Source organism: Mus caroli, chromosome 11 (assembly GCF_900094665.2).
Source record: "Mus caroli chromosome 11, CAROLI_EIJ_v1.1, whole genome shotgun sequence".
Classification (NCBI taxonomy): Eukaryota; Metazoa; Chordata; class Mammalia; order Rodentia; family Muridae; genus Mus; species Mus caroli.
In genome coordinates this window covers 54,639,157-54,655,391 of record NC_034580.1, presented here as the reverse complement: position 1 = coordinate 54,655,391, position 16,235 = coordinate 54,639,157, and the positions used below count along the sequence as shown (strand labels likewise).

The following is a 16,235-nucleotide window of genomic DNA, read 5'->3' as shown; positions in this document are numbered from 1 at the left end:
TCACTCTGTAGACCAGGCTGGCCTCGAACTCAGAAATCCACCTGCCTCTGCCTCCCGAGTGCTGGGATTAAAGGCGTGCGCCACCACGCCCGGCTTAAGGCAACTCTTATAAGGACAACATTTAATTGAGGCTGGTTTCTAGGTTCAGAGGTTCCGTCCATTATCATCAAGGGAGGAGCATGGTAGTGTCCAGGCAGGCGTGATGCAGGAGGAGCTGAGAGTTCTACATCTTCATCTGAGGCTGCTAGCAGAATATTGACTTCCAGGCAACTAGGCCTAGGGTCCTATGTCCACAGTGACACACTTATTCCAAGAAGGTTACACCTACTCCAGTAGGGCCATACCCTCTAATAGTGCCACTCCCTGGGCCGAGCATATACAAACCATCACACCCAGTCTTGGGATGGGAGACACTAGTCTCTTCCTGAATACTGAGAAGAGAGCTATTACCAGCCTCTTCTCTGTTGAAAGAGCTTTTAGCCAGGTGGTGGCGCACTTGGGAAGCAGAAGCAGGTGGATTTCTGAGTTCAAGGCCAGCCTGGTCTACAGAGTGAGTTCCAGGACAGCCAGGGCTACACAGAGAAAATCTTATCTCCAAGAACCTAGCCCCTTCCCACCAAAAAAAAAAAAAAAAGAAAGAAAAGAAAAGGCTATAAAGTTAGGTAAGTATTTTCTAGCTTCATCTTCTGATCTTCAGAGAGTTAGGCCTCACTTGAGGCTGAGTACTGTTGTTTATAATTGGGGGCAGGAAACGGTTTGTTTATGAAATGTGGTTATAGATTCAGTGGCTATTTACTCTTTCGGGCTAATACTCTGCTGTGAAAACATGCCAGTACCATCATCCACAAGCTTAGCTTCTAAGCTACAGCACTAATTTGTGGTAAATGATGCAGAAAAGTTCTCTTTGTTTAACGATTAGGAAAGTACTCTAGTTTTGTATGCATTGTCTGCATGTGTGTGCACATGCAGTGTATGTGGAGGTCATAGGCTGATATTGGGTGTCTTCTTCATTCACTCTCTGCCTTGTTTTTGAGACAGAGTCTCTGACAAACCTGGAGCTCTTTGGTTGTGCAGACCCTCTAGCCAGCAGGCCAGAGAGATCCTCTGGCTCTGGCTCTTCAGTCCTGGAATGCTGGGTGCACACTGCCACATCTGCTTGTCCCTGGCTCTGAACTCAGACCCTGGTTCTTACATGGCAGCACTTCACCAACTGAGCCATCTCTCTAGCCTCAAGAGAGCAATACAGTTTATTAGTGATAGTCACTTAAAGGAGAAAAAAGGTTTTGACTTAAAGTATGATACTGAAATTATCTAAGTATTCCAAGAAACATGTTAAACCATTTTGTGACTGAGTAGGCACAGACATTTCCTGACATAGTATGGAAAGCTTATTGCTGTGTAAGGAACCTATCAATTAGTGTTGTTTTTTATTTGTAAGTGACAACATAAGATCCAATGTGCTGCCAACTTTGAGAACTTATCTGAAAGAGATGTCATTTCTGACAGCCCCTTCGAGGAATTGGCATCCTTAAGCAAGCCATAGACAAGATGCAGATGAATACCAACCAGCTGACCTCAGTACATGCCGATCTCTGCCAGGTATGTGATTCACATGTTCAGAGATGTGAGGCTGTTCATGGGCTTGCCCAACAAGATAATGGGGCAGGGGGTGCTGTAGGGGTTGAGGTGTATAGAGTGGGGCTTACAGTGGGATCATTGTAATGGTTGTAGCTTTTTTTTTAAATTTAAGTCATTTTCTGTTAAATATATCATGGAACTTAAGAGTAAAAACACAGGCAACTTTTTAATGTCTTAAAACATTATTCACGGGACTGGTGAGATGGCTCAGCAGGTAAGAGCACTGATTGCTCTTCCGAAGGTCCTGAGTTCAAATCCCAGCAACCACATGGTCGCTCACAACCACCCATAATGAGATCTGACGCCTTCTTCTGGTGTGTCTGAAGATAGCTACAGTGTACTTATGTATAATAATAAATAAATCTTTGGGCTAGAGCCAGCAGAGGTCCTAAAAATTCAATTTGCAACAACCACATGCAGGCTCACAGCCATCTGTACAGCTATAGTGTATTCACATACATAAAATAAATCATTAAAAGAAAAAAAATTAAAAACATTATTCACTTGTTTATCTTATGCTGAGGAGTTCAAAGTCCAAAAGCAGGGATATATGGTGATGTCTCCCTTACTGTTGCCAGGGGCAGTTCTCTTCAGAGAAAACTCATGCTAGTACTTCTTGTGCATTTCTTCTACGGATACTTTGCACATACAAGGGTGTGTGTGTGTGCGCGTGCGTGTGAGTGTGTGTGTGTGTGTACATACCTTTTCTTTAAAAAAAAAAAAAAGTTCACAAGTCCCAAATCTCAATAAATGTATGTGAATTTTCATGTGTCTTACTTTTTCCTGTTTAATGCATCTTGGAGGTGAGTCTGCTCTGTATTATGCTATACCATATTCTGTAATATGAGTAGGTCGTCATACTGGAGCTAGACTGGAGTGTCTCGTGGTGTAGACTACCTTGGACACCTGTTCCTTTTTCTTACATCACTCATCTTTCAAAGTGCTGTTCTGACAGCGATAGCATATACTTAATTTTATTTTACTTCATTATTATTATTGTTGTTTATTTTTTGTTGTTTTGTTTTGAGATAGGGCCTCTCTACGTAAGCCCTAGCAGTACTGAAACTCATGTAGATAGACCAGTCTGGCCTCAAACTCATAGATTTGCCTGCCTCTGCCTCCAAATGCTGGGGTTAAAGGCATGCGTACAGTACAGTGCCTGGTTATACCCTTTTTTTTAAGTTCACTTTTCATCCCGATCGATGCCATTATACCTAGTTTTTAAAAATGGGCTGTTGGGTGTCTGCAGACGTCAGTGTTGTATGGGTTACATACATCACTTACCTTGTGTGCCTACTTTTTGTATTTGCACACTTTTTAATATATTTACCTGAAAGTTTCAGTTTGAGAAAGAGTTAATTTAAAAAACAGTCTTCACTTTGATCTCACCATCCTGGTCTAATTTGCATTTTTGTTTTGTTTTTTTCCCCTAAGAGAGGGTCTCTTTGTGTAGCTCTGACTGTTCTGGAACCAGCTCTGAAAAGGAAGCCAAGCCGGGCGTGGTGGCGCACGCCTTTAATCCCAGCACTCGGGAGGCAGAGGCAGGCGGATTTCTGAGTTCGAGGCCAGCCTGGTCTACAAAGTGAGTNAAAAAAAAAAAAAAGAAAAAGAAAAGGAAGCCAGTGTAGAATTCAGAGCTTACCTGTGTCAATCAGCCTCCCGTCGCTGGGACTCAGGACACAGGCATCAAACCCTGCCTGACAGTGTCTGGTTTTGTTTCACTGAGCCAGTGAACTGAAAGTGGACACTTTTGTTTACTTATCCAGAAACTCATGAGTGTTGGCTGGGTACTGCACTGTGTCTGTGGAATTCTGATTTTCAGTTCATCTGTGGTTTGCTCTACCTTAGCATTAGTTTTTATCCTTTTTAGTTTTTAGTAGAATCTCACTCTCTAGCCCAGGCTGCTTTTGCATTTGCAGCAGTCCTGCTTCAGCTGCCCGAGTGTCAAGGATTACAGGTGTGAGTGATCCCACCCAGCAGGCAGTGTTCTTTAACTCTAGATGGCTAAGAAAATGGAGTAATATGTTAATATTTATGTTACTAATCATCTGTGAAACAAAACAGTATTATCTTAAAACTTTGGAATCTGAATTTTTTTTCTAAAATGTGCCATAGTGAAATGTATAATTCAATACAAATTTCTTTATAGCTTTGTTTACTAGCAAAGTGCTTTAAACCTGCCCTTCCATATCTTGATGTGGATATGATGGATATCTGTAAAGAGAATGGAGCCTATGATGCAAAACACTTTCTGTGCTACTACTATTATGGAGGGATGATCTACACAGGGCTGAAGAACTTTGAAAGAGCGCTGTACTTTTATGAACAGGTAATTAGATTTCTAAAGTTGTGGTGTGGTTCTGAACTTGTGTGATCCAGACAGTCAGCGAGTGTTACTGTTCATACATACTAGGACAGCTAAGGTAGAAGGACATGCCGAGCCCTCATAATTGCACATGGGTTGCAAAATGAGTCACTTTGGAAAAGAGTTTAGTGCTTAAGATAAAACTCAACATTTGGGGGTACAGTTTAGTGAAAGAGTGTTTACCTTACTTGTTCAGGGTCCTGGGTTAAATACCAACCCCCAAAAACAAACAATAAACAATTATAGTATTAAGCATGTGGCCTAGCAATTTTACTCCTAAAAATATATTCAAGAGAAATAAAAAACACTGTCCACATAAAATCATGTAGAATCAAAAAGTAGGAATAACCTAGAATAATTATCAACTAACTGAAGAATGGATAATGTATGTCCACACAGTGGGATCATTTTCAGCCATATAAAGGGGGAGGTACTGACCTCAGAATTGAAACCCTTGTTAAAGAAGTCACCCACAAAGGGTCACATATTTATGATGCCTTTTATACAATTGTCCAGAGCAGACAAGTCCAGAGACAGAAAGTAGAGTGTGGTTCTGAGAAAAAAAGTAAAAAATGACTGCTCATGAATGGGCGTGTCTTTCTGAGGGATTGAGATGTTTTGGATTAGGTAATGATAATAGTATTGCAACCCTGTAAATGTAGTGGAAACCACCAAGTTATTGCTTTAAAGGTAAAAAATTTGTACTCTGAGTTATATTTCAGTAAAGCTGCCACAAGCCACGAATGCTGAAATTCTCAGGAGCTCAGTAGGTACTTCTTAAGTTCCAGGACAGCCATGGGCTGTGTCTATCTCAAAAATAAACAAAAGTGTCAGAAGCTTAGCTGGAGGGGAGACACATGATCACTGGTTTTCCCAGGGTAAGGCTTCTCCATGCACTTTGGATAAGCTGACCTCCGAAGTTTCCCTAACAGCAGGAAACTTGGCTGCATAATTTGTAGTAGTAGAGGACTGTTCACAACCTCCCTCATTTGTTTGTGTGTTTGTTTGTTTGTTTTAATCTTATAAAAAATAATGGCTCAACAGGTAAAGGCACTTGCCCAACCTCCCGACTGGAGTTTGATCCTAGAAATTTGCATAATGAAAAGAGACGGGTGGGTTGGGGAGCAGGGAAGGGGGAGGGTATAAGGGACTTTTGGGAAAGCATTTGAATTGTAAATGAAGAAACTAATAAAAAAATTGTTTAAATAAATAAATAAAAAGAAAAGAGCACTCCCACAGATGTGTTCTCTGACTCCAAATATTCACTAGTGTATACACAGGTGCCTACACACTATAAATAAATAGATGTAATAAAACATCTTAATGATAATGGACATTTAATTCTTGACACTGCTCCATCTTCTTTTACTTAGGCTATAACTACTCCTGCCATGGCCGTCAGCCATATCATGTTGGAATCATATAAAAAGTATATTCTAGTGTCTTTGATATTACTTGGCAAAGTACAACAGCTGCCTAAATACACCTCTCAGATAGTGGGTAGATTTATTAAGGTAAGTTTTTAAAATAAAACCGGATTTTCTTACATTCTGTATTTTTATATAAAGACATTGTGACAATACAGTCTTTCAATTTTATTTTATGGTGACTTAGCTCCCCCACAACTTCTGACTAGCAAATGTGTATGGATTGTCTGAGTCGAGTCCAGGAGTCCACACTAGGGGCTCTGGTCTAGTCTGTGTACATTGTTTCCTTAGTTAGTAGTAGTTGTTCTCAGGAGCCCGTTTCCGTTTCCAGACAGCAGGTGTTTAAGCTATTGCAGGGGCTGGAGTTACAGGTTGTATTTCTTTATTATATTTTAGTCAAAATACTGAAAACAGTTCTGATTTGATTGAACTTTAACTTATTCAAATGTTGAGCTGTCTTACTGAAGTTCTACTTTACTACTGTCTTGTTCCAGTTCCCCTGGCAGTCAAACTTTGGGACAACATTTAAAAAACAAAACAGTGAGATTTATTTGTTTTTGTGTTTTCATTTTTTGTTTTTGTTTTAAGTGCATATAGAGAGGGCTGAGTTGCTATAGTGCTTGCTTGAGTTTGGTTCCTAGAACCCATGTGAAAAGTTGAGCAAGGTGAAACAAGTGGATGCTGGCTAACTGACCTGCGGTGACTCCCAGGCCCTGTTGAGACGTTCCATGTCTGAAAACAAGGGAGTGAAGCCAGGTGGTGGTGGCGGCAGCAGTGGTGGTGGTGGCGGCAGCAGCAGCAGAGAAGCAGAGGCAGGTGAATCTGAGTTCAAGGCCAGCCAAGTCTACAGAGCAAATTCCAGAATAGCCAGGGCTACACAGAAAAAGACTGTCTTGAGGAAGAAAAGATGATGGACCTCTGGTATTTGGATAATATATGTTGGCTGGGGTCATAGCACAGGCCTAGTGTGCTCAAGACCCTAGGTTCAGTCCCCAGCACTGCAAAAATAGGTAAATACCTTAAATTCTGATGTTTCTTTTTGAGTTGAGTAATTGTAAGGCCCAGTTGCAGTGGTGAACATCTTTACCTCTAGTACTAAAGAGGCAGAGGCAGGCAGATCTCCGTGAGTTTGGAGCCAGCCTGGTCTACAGAGTGAGTTCCAGGATAGCTGGTGCTCCACAGAGAGACCCTGTCTCAAGAAAAGAAACAAAAAGACGGTCATTATTTTAGGGATGTAAGTCTTGTATTGTGGTGTTTCTTGACAGGTGGCCACCTACACTTTGCCTGAGAGCCCCTTGTGACTTTCAAGACTCTTGACTGCCATGTCCCCTTGTGAGGAGCAAGGCAGCTAAAAGTGCCCTGTGGGAAAGTGATGGGTGGGATCTGTTTAGGGCAGCCATATACAGAAAGCCATAGAAAGCTACTGAGTTGTTCTAGTGTCTCCTGAGCAGATAGTAGGCCTGCTGGAGGAGGAATGCCTTTGTAGAGTGATTGTCTTCATAGCTCAGGCACTGCTCCTAAGAGTTAGTAGATCCCAGTAATGTGGATGTTCGGAGCAAGACTACTCAAGGTGCGTTTGAATCAGTTTCTGCTTGATGGTAGTGCTCCAGCTCTTTCAGTCATTCGGCTCCCTCTCCAGATCCTTAATGAAGAAGCAGATTCTCCCATGTGTGGTGAGGGGCAGTTGGCAATAATGAAGCTTTTGCCTTCATTTTTCTCGTTTAACTTATCAGTACAAAACAACCAGAACCACCGAGAGAGAAAAGATGTGTGTCTTCACTGAATTATTGATAATAAATTACTTGATAGTGAGCTTCTGTCCTTGGTCTTGAAAACCAGGATTTGTGTTGGGTAAAGTGTAGCTTTATGGTAATATGCAATGTATTTTCTGAAAGTACACTGCTATAGTTTTTTGTTTTGTTTTGTTTTTCTTACCCTAAACATTTAGCCTCTCAGCAATGCTTACCATGAGTTAGCACAAGTTTATTCAACCAACAACCCGTCCGAGCTGCGGAACCTGGTGAGCAAGCACAGTGAGACCTTCACTCGAGACAACAACATGGGCCTGGTGAAGCAGTGCCTGTCGTCTCTTTATAAGAAGAACATTCAGAGGCTGACAAAGGTGAGGCACGTGCTGCCCCCGTGGCTGCTCTGGCTCTTCTTGGACCTGGTGTCCTCTCCTTTCCTCTTAGCACAGAGGAAGCAGGTACAGGATAGAGTGTGGCAGAGCTGCTACACTGAGAGGAGCTGTTGCAGCTGGGTTCTTAGGAAGAGTTTGATTGCTACCTTTTGGTCTTTCCAGGGCTAGAGCAGGGTATTTGAGAAGAGGAGCAGGTGAAGAGGAGGAAAGGTAGGAGATACGGCTACACTGGGAGGCAGAGAGGTAGCCCTGAAGGGGTGACCAGTTCCAAGTGGGGAGTCAGGGGTGGCTAGTGATCGCTGTCCTCGACTCTCAGACTGTGCTGATCTCTGCTTAGATGTGAGAAAACTGACATTACCATGTAGGCCAGAGCTAGACAAGCTACGAGTGCTTAAGTTGTAGGAGATAAGGGAGTTTTTATTTATTTACACAGGATCTTCCCATGTTGCCCAAGTGGACCTTAAACTCATGATCCTCCTGCCTTCGTGTCCAGAGTGCTAGACTTACAGGTGTGTGTCACCATGTCCTGCTCTTCATCTTTATGTTCAGGGTTTCTGATGATAGCAAACACCTGCTGGGTCTGATGTACATGTAGTCCTAGCACTGGGAATGCCGATGAAGGAGGATTTCTTAAGGCTAGTCCAAGCAGTGTTACAAGACTCTGACTCAAGAGAAAAAAAAGAAATGGGCTTTTTATTAAGTGTTTGAACTGTAAAGCACAACATAAATTCCTTCTTCAAAAGGTGTATGCTGCAAGTAATAGGAGTTTTACTAAGAAAAGCTTATGTAGCATTTGACTTTTGGGTGAAGAGGCAGCTCACAGCCTGGCAGGGACAGCTGGCGAGATGATGGGGATCCCAGTGTTCCCATGCTTGTGCCCACATCTTCAGTAGCTGGTGGTAGGAAAGTGTAGGAGCCAAATCAGGCTGTAGCTGGGATGCCGGTGTGACGAAGTCAGGAAGTGATGATGGATGCTAAAGGAAAAAGTAGGGAATTGAGTGGGTGGAGATGGACAGGCCATTGGGAACATGGGGCCTGGAGGAGAAGAGGGGACAGGGAACTCTCACTGGTCAACAGGAGGAGCCCCTCCTAGTAGTCTAGACTCTAGAAAGAACGAAGAACAGCTTCCTGACTAAAAAGGAAACCAGCAAAGAATTAGTAAGAAGTCAATTTGTAAGGAAAATGAAGAATGAGACAAAGAAAAGCAACTTAGAAAAGTTCTACAACAAATGTAACCTGTCAGCTAGGAAATCAACTGTAGAAATCTAATATGGTTGGATATGCTAGCATATGCCTGTGATCCCAGCATTTGGAATGCAGAGCTAAGTAGATCTCTGAGTTCAAGACCAGCCTAGTAATAGAGTTCCAGGCTAGCCAGGGCTATATAGTGAGAGCCTGTCTCAAAACAAAGAAGTCAATCTAATATATTCAGGCATTGCTATGAAAATTATCAGCCACAGTTTAATATTTTGAAACATAGCAGCTTATACTTTTGAGCTAGCAGTAAAGTAAAATATGTTTTGTAGTTTAGATAGGATAATCCAGAACAAAATAAGCACACAAATATAAAAATAAAATTATAAAAAAAAATAAAATTTTAAGAAAAAAGAATTTGATCAAATAAACAGGGTCCTAAAGTGGTCTGAGCAGAGCTGAGGCAAGCAGCTCATTCATTGTGTCCAGGTCGTTCCTGGGCAGCTCACGGTAGATGATAACATAGAGTTTATGAGTGCTGTCCAGGGCATCCAGGGGAAGACCACCATAGAGTGAGGTAGGCAGGGCAGCATTTCACCCAGGGGTAAGCCTCTGGTCATGACAACTACACTTGACATCAGGTCCTAGTGCTGCAGTAATAGTAGCAGAAGAAAAAGAAGTTTCCAGACAAATGAAGCTTCTTTCTTACTAGCAAATCACAAAGCAGTTGTTCATAGAAGCCTCAGCAGATGACTTGATGTTTGTGATGGGATGGATCTCTGTCTCAAGGTGGCCAGGTACAGCGGCCATTGTTGGGAGTTTTATCTGCCTCATCCATTGTAGAGAGGTTACTTTCTGTCACTGTTTGGACATTGGTTGGTTGGTTGTTTTTGAGACAAAGTCTCACTGTGTAGCCCTTTATGACCTAGAACCTTCCCATCAAGCTAGTCCAGCCTTGAACTCACAGAGATCTATCCGTCTGTCTCATCTTCCAGAGTGCTGGGATTAAAGGTTTGTTCAACCATGCCAGGCCGGACATTAGACATAGATTCCTCTCATGTCTCTTATGTGTGTTTGTGAAGAGAGTCATTAGGAGGATTCTGCTTTCTCCTGGTCTTCCCCTCAGTATGTCCTGAACCTTTTTTCCATGGCAACCTAAGTCTGTATCACGGATACTTAACTGCAGGCACTCTCTCACTAGCCCCAGTGGGAACGCAGTCTCTGTATGGTTTTACTTACACTTTCCTCCTGATGTTAGAATGAGCATTTTCCCAAGGATGTGTGTCCCTTTTGGTTTCCTTTTCGACATTTGAATAGCCCTAGATCTTCTGGCTTCTGAAACCTGAGCTGTTTCTTTCTTTCTTATGAAAATGCTGCATATGTACAGGAAACTGACTGTCTCATTACTCTGCCAGAGAGTAACAGCTAAGATCACTGGTTTCATTCATTTCAAGTCGCTGAGAAAAAGTGTGGGTGTGGGTGTGTAGGTGTGTGGTGGGTGTGGTGTGGGGGCGTGTGGATGTGTGCTTGTGCACATCAGTGTAAAGCAGAGAACACTTCATGAGAACCAGTGATCTCCCTCCACCCTTGGGTGTAGGGACTGAACTCGGGTTGTCAGCCTGGCTGCAGGCACTGGCACTCAGGAAGCTGTCTGCTCAGCAGCAAGTCATTTTCACGAAGAAAATTTTATTTTATGTAGCAATAGAAAGAATACTGAACACAGTTCATACTTTTTGTTTCATTTCTACATGTGATTAATTTACTTCTGACTTTCAGACCTTTTTAACACTCTCATTACAAGATATGGCAAGCCGTGTGCAGTTATCTGGACCTCAGGAGGCAGAAAAATATGTTCTACACATGGTAAGTATATCTTAAATTTTTTAACTAGTAGATTTTTTTTTTTTTTTGGTCTTTTTGAGACAGGGTTTCTCTGTATAGCCCTGGCTGTCCTGGAACTCACTTTGTAGACCAGGCTGGCCTTGAACTCAGAAATCCGCCTGCCTCTGCCTCCCGAGTGCTGGGATTAAAGGCGTGTGCCACCACACCCAGCTAGATTTTTTATTTTTATAAAAGCAGTGGGTATTCATTATGGAAAATATAAGAGGTTTAAAAAAAGCAAATAGTGTCAACCAATGTTGATGTTTTGGTCTGTTTCCTTACAGTAAGACTTCCCAGTCGTGGCTGCATGAGACTTGTAACGTTATAAAGAGCAAAGGCTGATTTAGCTCACATTTTGGGTCCGTTGTGTGGTCTTTTTGGTCTAGCCTTTGGTGAGGGTGGCACATCATGACACATGCATAGGACCAAACCATAACCAAAAGGCAGGTCCCACAGGTCCCTTAAAGCTACAGCCCAGGTCCTCACATTGGCTTCACCTCCAAAAGTCTTCTCTCGAAATAGTTCCACCCAGAAGACAAAGTTTTCAGTCACAATAAATCCTTGAAGACACTCAAATAGTAAACAGTTAAGTAGTACAACTTGTGTGAGATACACCATGGTTGTATCTAGTTTATATTCCTCACTCAGTTTATTTACGTCACTTGAAATATCCCTGAAATATTTCACATGAACAAAGCATAAAGTAGTGCTGTTCTGTTGATGTGTGATAGCATCTTTCCACTACTCAGATATGAATGCTGAAACAGCCCTCATCATCAAGAAAGGCTTTCCCCATCTCCCCAACCCCAAATGGCACCCGATCCAGTGTGCTCTGATGATGTTGACTTAATTTCTGAGTCAAATTCCAGACTTGATTGTGGCATTATCAGTCTGGCTGCATGTGGAGTAGCACTGACAAAGTGCAGGACAAACTCATATGCCGCTACCAGCTTAAAGCGTAGAGGTTAGGGCTAGAGATACGGCTCAGTGGTTAAGAGTACATGTTGTTCTTCTAGAAGACCTGAGTTCAGTTCTCAGCACCCATGTTGGGCACCTCATGCTGCCTATAACTAGCTGGTCCCCAAGGGTACCTGAGCACAATGCACACACTTACACAGACAGACACATAAATAGAAGTAAGCCTTTAAAAGAAAGACTTAGCGGCACACCAGCCTTCGGGGGACAGCTTGGTGAGGCAAGGTACTACTGTACGTGTAATAGGTATCCCATTACACACATTGTCTCTCTTTTTAAATTACTCATTTTGTATGTGGGGGTTTTGCCTGCATGTATGTCTGTGCACCATGTGCATGCAGTGCCCCTGAAAGCCAGACGAGAACTTGGGATCCCCTTGGATTGGAGTTATACCATTGTGAGCTACCATGTGGTTGCTGGGTATTGAACTAGGTTTTCTGGAAGAACAACCAGTTCTCTTAACTTCTGAACCATTGCTTCAGCCCCCACCACACACATTTTCAAAAGATGCAGACATCCTTTGGGGGCGGGGGTTCAAGACAGGGTTTCTCTGTATAGCCCTGGCTGTCCTGGAACTCAAGTTGTAGACCAGGCTGGCCTCGAACTCAGAAATCCGCCTGCCTCTGCCTCCCGAGTGCTGGGATTAAAGGCGTGCGCTACCACGCCCGGCAGATGTGGACATCCTTAAAGAGACAGAATACAAAGCACACGTTTATATTTGCTTCTACCACCCAGCAAGGAGGTTCAGTGATATCCTAACTCTTAACAGCTTATTGTGTTTGTTTTGAGCTTTATATAAATAGTGTACACTGCATGCTTTTTAAGAGCCATGCATGTAGATACATTTGTAGGTAGTCTTATTTTCAGACTGTAGTGTTAACAATGTACCTTTCTATCCTAACTATGTGGCCGTTTGGATTGGTTTCTATTCTGATTGTTGCAAGTACTATTGTGGTGAACCATGCAATAACATGTATGGTGAGAGAACTCTGAATTCTAATTAGTATGCTTTGGGTTGGAGCTGCTATCTTATCAACACTGTCTACTGTCCCTTCCAAGTCAAGGAACAGCCATTTTAGGTAGCTTAGTTCCATTGCTCAGAAGTGGCTAAACATTAGTCACACTGCAAATCTGAGCACAGTGGCTTTTGCTACAATCCTAGCAATCCAGGAGCATGAAGCAGGAGGATTTTGTGTTTGAATGTCAGCTTTGATCCATTTGGCATCTCTAATGATACCTAGCATATAACATTTAGGAAACACTGACTAAATAGATAACACTTAAAATAGATATGTAATTTAACTGGAGAAATGGCTCAGAAATTAATGGACTTGCTCTTCCGAAGGACCTAGGTTTGAGTCCTGTCACCCACTTGGTGGCTCACAGCCATCTGTAACTATAGTTCAGTGGCTTACCCTCCACAGGCAAAGCATCCATACACCTTTTGTTGTTTTGTTTTGAAAGTAGCCAGACCTATGATTCCAGACCTCAGTGTCTGAGGCAGAAGGGTCACAAGTCTGAGGTGTGACTGCACAACACAGCAAGACTTAGGCATTGCTTTTGGATCTTTGGTTATATCCACCCACTTTATGTTCAGGTCTAAATGTTCATGGTTTCCTATCTTTCTTTTTTCTCCTTTTTTTTTTTTTTCAGATAGAAGATGGAGAAATTTTTGCAAGTATTAACCAGAAGGATGGAATGGTCAGTTTCCATGATAACCCTGAGAAGTATAATAATCCAGCCATGCTTCATAACATCGATCAAGAGGTAAGCAAACTGCTTGGATTGGGCATGTCTGACAGGTGATTAAACTGCTGTGTGCTCCAGGATAGCCTTTTTGTCAGTAGTTCCCAGCCTGAACACAGAAAGGTCTGCTGGAAACTCTTCTAGATTGATTGGGTGGCTAAACTAAATGGGAGGTTAGATTTCCCAAGTAGATTACCAAAACCTACTTTTAACTCCAAAGCCATTCAAAGGATGTAGTATTTTACTACATCCTGTGCTTTACCACAATTGCCAGAATGTGGACTTGTTTCTGTGGGTGTCCAGGTGGAAAGCAAACGATACCTTCTGGGGCAGCAGCAGCAGCAGCAGCAGTAGTGTCCTGAGCATCTAGGGGTGCCATGTCAGCATATAGCCACAGCCTGTGTGTGCAGCCTGCTGCTCTTGAGTGTTGCTTTGGGTTCTGGGGATGAGTTGGTTCATCTGGACAGTGTGTTTCTTACTTTGAAGGAAGGATATGAGTGAGTTCATGTTAAATAAGAAACTAAAAGCTGTGTGTGGTTGCCGGTTTCTTTGAGCCTGGTGCTTGGGAGGCAGATGATTGGTTCCAAGGCCAACCCTAAGTAGCAAGACTGTCTGAAAACACCAGAACCAACAGCAAAATTCCCAGGATAGGCTGGAAATGGAGATGGCTCAGCAGTTAGAACATTGCCTGCTCATCCGAAGGATCTGGGTTTAGTTCCCAGCACCCACAAGGCAGCTCACAACCATCTGTGAACCCAGTTCCAATGGATCTGATGCCCTCTTCAGTCAGATCTTCTGGAGACACAGCACACATACAGCTCACTTAGTGCACTTAAGCACTCATACATGTTTTTAAAAAAATCCCAAGAATCCTAAAAATAACCCATGGCAATGTAGAATGCATTCCCTATATTAGTTTCTCGTGGTAAAAGCAGAACTTTATCACTACTCCCTTTTATAACTTGTGGGTATCAAAGTGTCACCTAAAATGATAACCTTAGTTTGGGGACTGGCAAAATGGCTCAGTGGGAAAAGCATGTGCAGCCAAGCCTGAGGACCTGAGTTCAGTTCCTGGGACTTCCATGGTGGAAGGAGAGAGCCTGACACCTGCAACTTTCCCCCGTGAGAAGGATGCTAATGGGATTGTCTGCTGGTATTGTTTCAACTTGGGTATTATACATGCAGTACACAGAATCCCCCACCCCCTTTTTGTTTGTTTGTTTTGGGTTTGGGGGGTGGGTGAGGCAGGGTTTCTCTGTGTAGCCTTGGCTGTCTTGGAACTCATTCTGTAGACCAAGCTGGCCTCGAACTAAGAGATCTACCTGCCTCTGCCTCCTGAGTGCTAGCATTAAAGGTGTGCGCCACCACCTCCTAGCTCACGTATTTACTCTTGAATCCAAATAATTTGATTTTATAACCCCTTAGCTGAGGGTTTTCAGAGGGTGACTAAGTTTCTAACCCCCCACTAATAGTCGGTTACAAATGTGAGTGACCAAAGCCTGTTGCTAACCATGGTTATATGACTCTTGCACAGATGCTAAAATGCATAGAGCTGGATGAGCGACTGAAGGCTATGGACCAGGAGATCACGGTGAACCCCCAGTTTGTTCAAAAGGTAAACAGGGTTCTCCTCATTAGAAGTGGGTGGAGAAGGAAGGACATTACAGCAGGTACAAGAACTTGGTTCTTTTATTAAATGTGAAGTTGCTCATTGTCCTTGAAAACCAGTTCCCATAAATTCACAGAAATAACTTTTAAGATATGTTCAGGAACTCCTCTCTAAGTGTGCTTTAGGGAAGGCCCAGGTTGCCTGTTGTTGTTCTGTGGTAGTTCCTGCAGAGACAGGCTGGGGAGCTGGCATGCTGCTTTCACAAGAGTCCTCTTGATAGAGTTGGTCACAAACACACTACTCTGCTTTCTCCTTCACAGAGCATGGGCTCACAAGAAGATGACTCGGGAAACAAGCCCTCCAGCTACTCTTGAGACTAACCCTGTCCTGAGGCAACAGAGCCTTGGCCTGGCAAGTGTGAAGAGGGCAACGGGAAGGACCATGCCGGTTCCATGCCGGCTCCTCCTGAACAGTCAGAAAATCAGTTTAACATCTGCAGTCCTATTGCTTTCAGAAAACCATTCTTTGCAAAGAAAGAAAAAAATATCCTACTTTAGAGTCTGTTGTGGATTTATTTCTCCTCAGATTGTTATTACTGCATTAAAGTTACCTTTTTGTTTAACCCCTTGAATGTTATTGTGTGTTCTCTCACTTTTTTCTCCTCTGCAAAGGTTCCAATGATATATTTCATTGTGAATAGAATAATTGGCTGGGAGCGTGAGGTCTGCACTGAAGCGTTAGCATCCCCTTGCAGTGTAGCTGTGGGAAGCTGTCGGCTCCTCCTACCCCTGACGTGCATCGTTTCTGCCACCTCAAGGCTTTCCCTCTTTTCTAATTTTCTTTCTGTTTTTGATTCTTTAAGCCAGGGTTTCTCTGTGTAGCCCTGGCTGTCCTAGAACTCCCTGTGTAGACCAGGCTGTCCTCGAACTCTTGAGCTCTGCCTGCCTCTGCTCCCCAAGTGCTGTCATTAAAGGTGTGCACCACCACCACCTGGCTCTAACTTTCTTTTTAAATTATGTTTTATTTTGTGTATGTATATACTTAGGAGAGTTATTCTCCTTCTACCTTGTGAACCCTGGAGAGTGAACTCAGACAGTCAGGCTTGGCATTCAGTGCCTTTACCCACTGAACTATTTTATAGCCCCTTTTCTTCTTGAAACCATCTTCAGGTGCTTTGCAGAGTTTTTTAGATTTTGTTCCTAGCCCCGTTACACTTTGGACCAGAAGTCACTGAGCTAGCTCTCGACAGTGGGAGCATTG

The 16,235-nt window shown here is 43.0% G+C and overlaps 1 protein-coding gene and 1 pseudogene across 1 annotated transcript in view; both read left to right on the top strand.

Moving 5' to 3' along the window:
• Window positions 1–15,606, top strand: part of Cops3 (COP9 signalosome subunit 3) — a 23,703-nt gene extending 8,097 nt beyond the window's left edge. The window contains exons 5-12 of the mRNA XM_021176277.2: window positions 1,507–1,599; window positions 3,788–3,967; window positions 5,377–5,517; window positions 7,379–7,552; window positions 10,541–10,627; window positions 13,274–13,387; window positions 14,901–14,981; window positions 15,296–15,606. Coding sequence (XP_021031936.1) covers window positions 1,507–1,599; window positions 3,788–3,967; window positions 5,377–5,517; window positions 7,379–7,552; window positions 10,541–10,627; window positions 13,274–13,387; window positions 14,901–14,981; window positions 15,296–15,349 — 924 coding nt within the window. The 3' untranslated portion in view covers window positions 15,350–15,606. The remainder of the gene's footprint in view (window positions 1–1,506; window positions 1,600–3,787; window positions 3,968–5,376; window positions 5,518–7,378; window positions 7,553–10,540; window positions 10,628–13,273; window positions 13,388–14,900; window positions 14,982–15,295) is intronic.
• LOC115032648 lies at window positions 4,838–4,992 on the top strand (annotated as a pseudogene).
• Window positions 15,607–16,235: the final 629 nt, after the last annotated feature.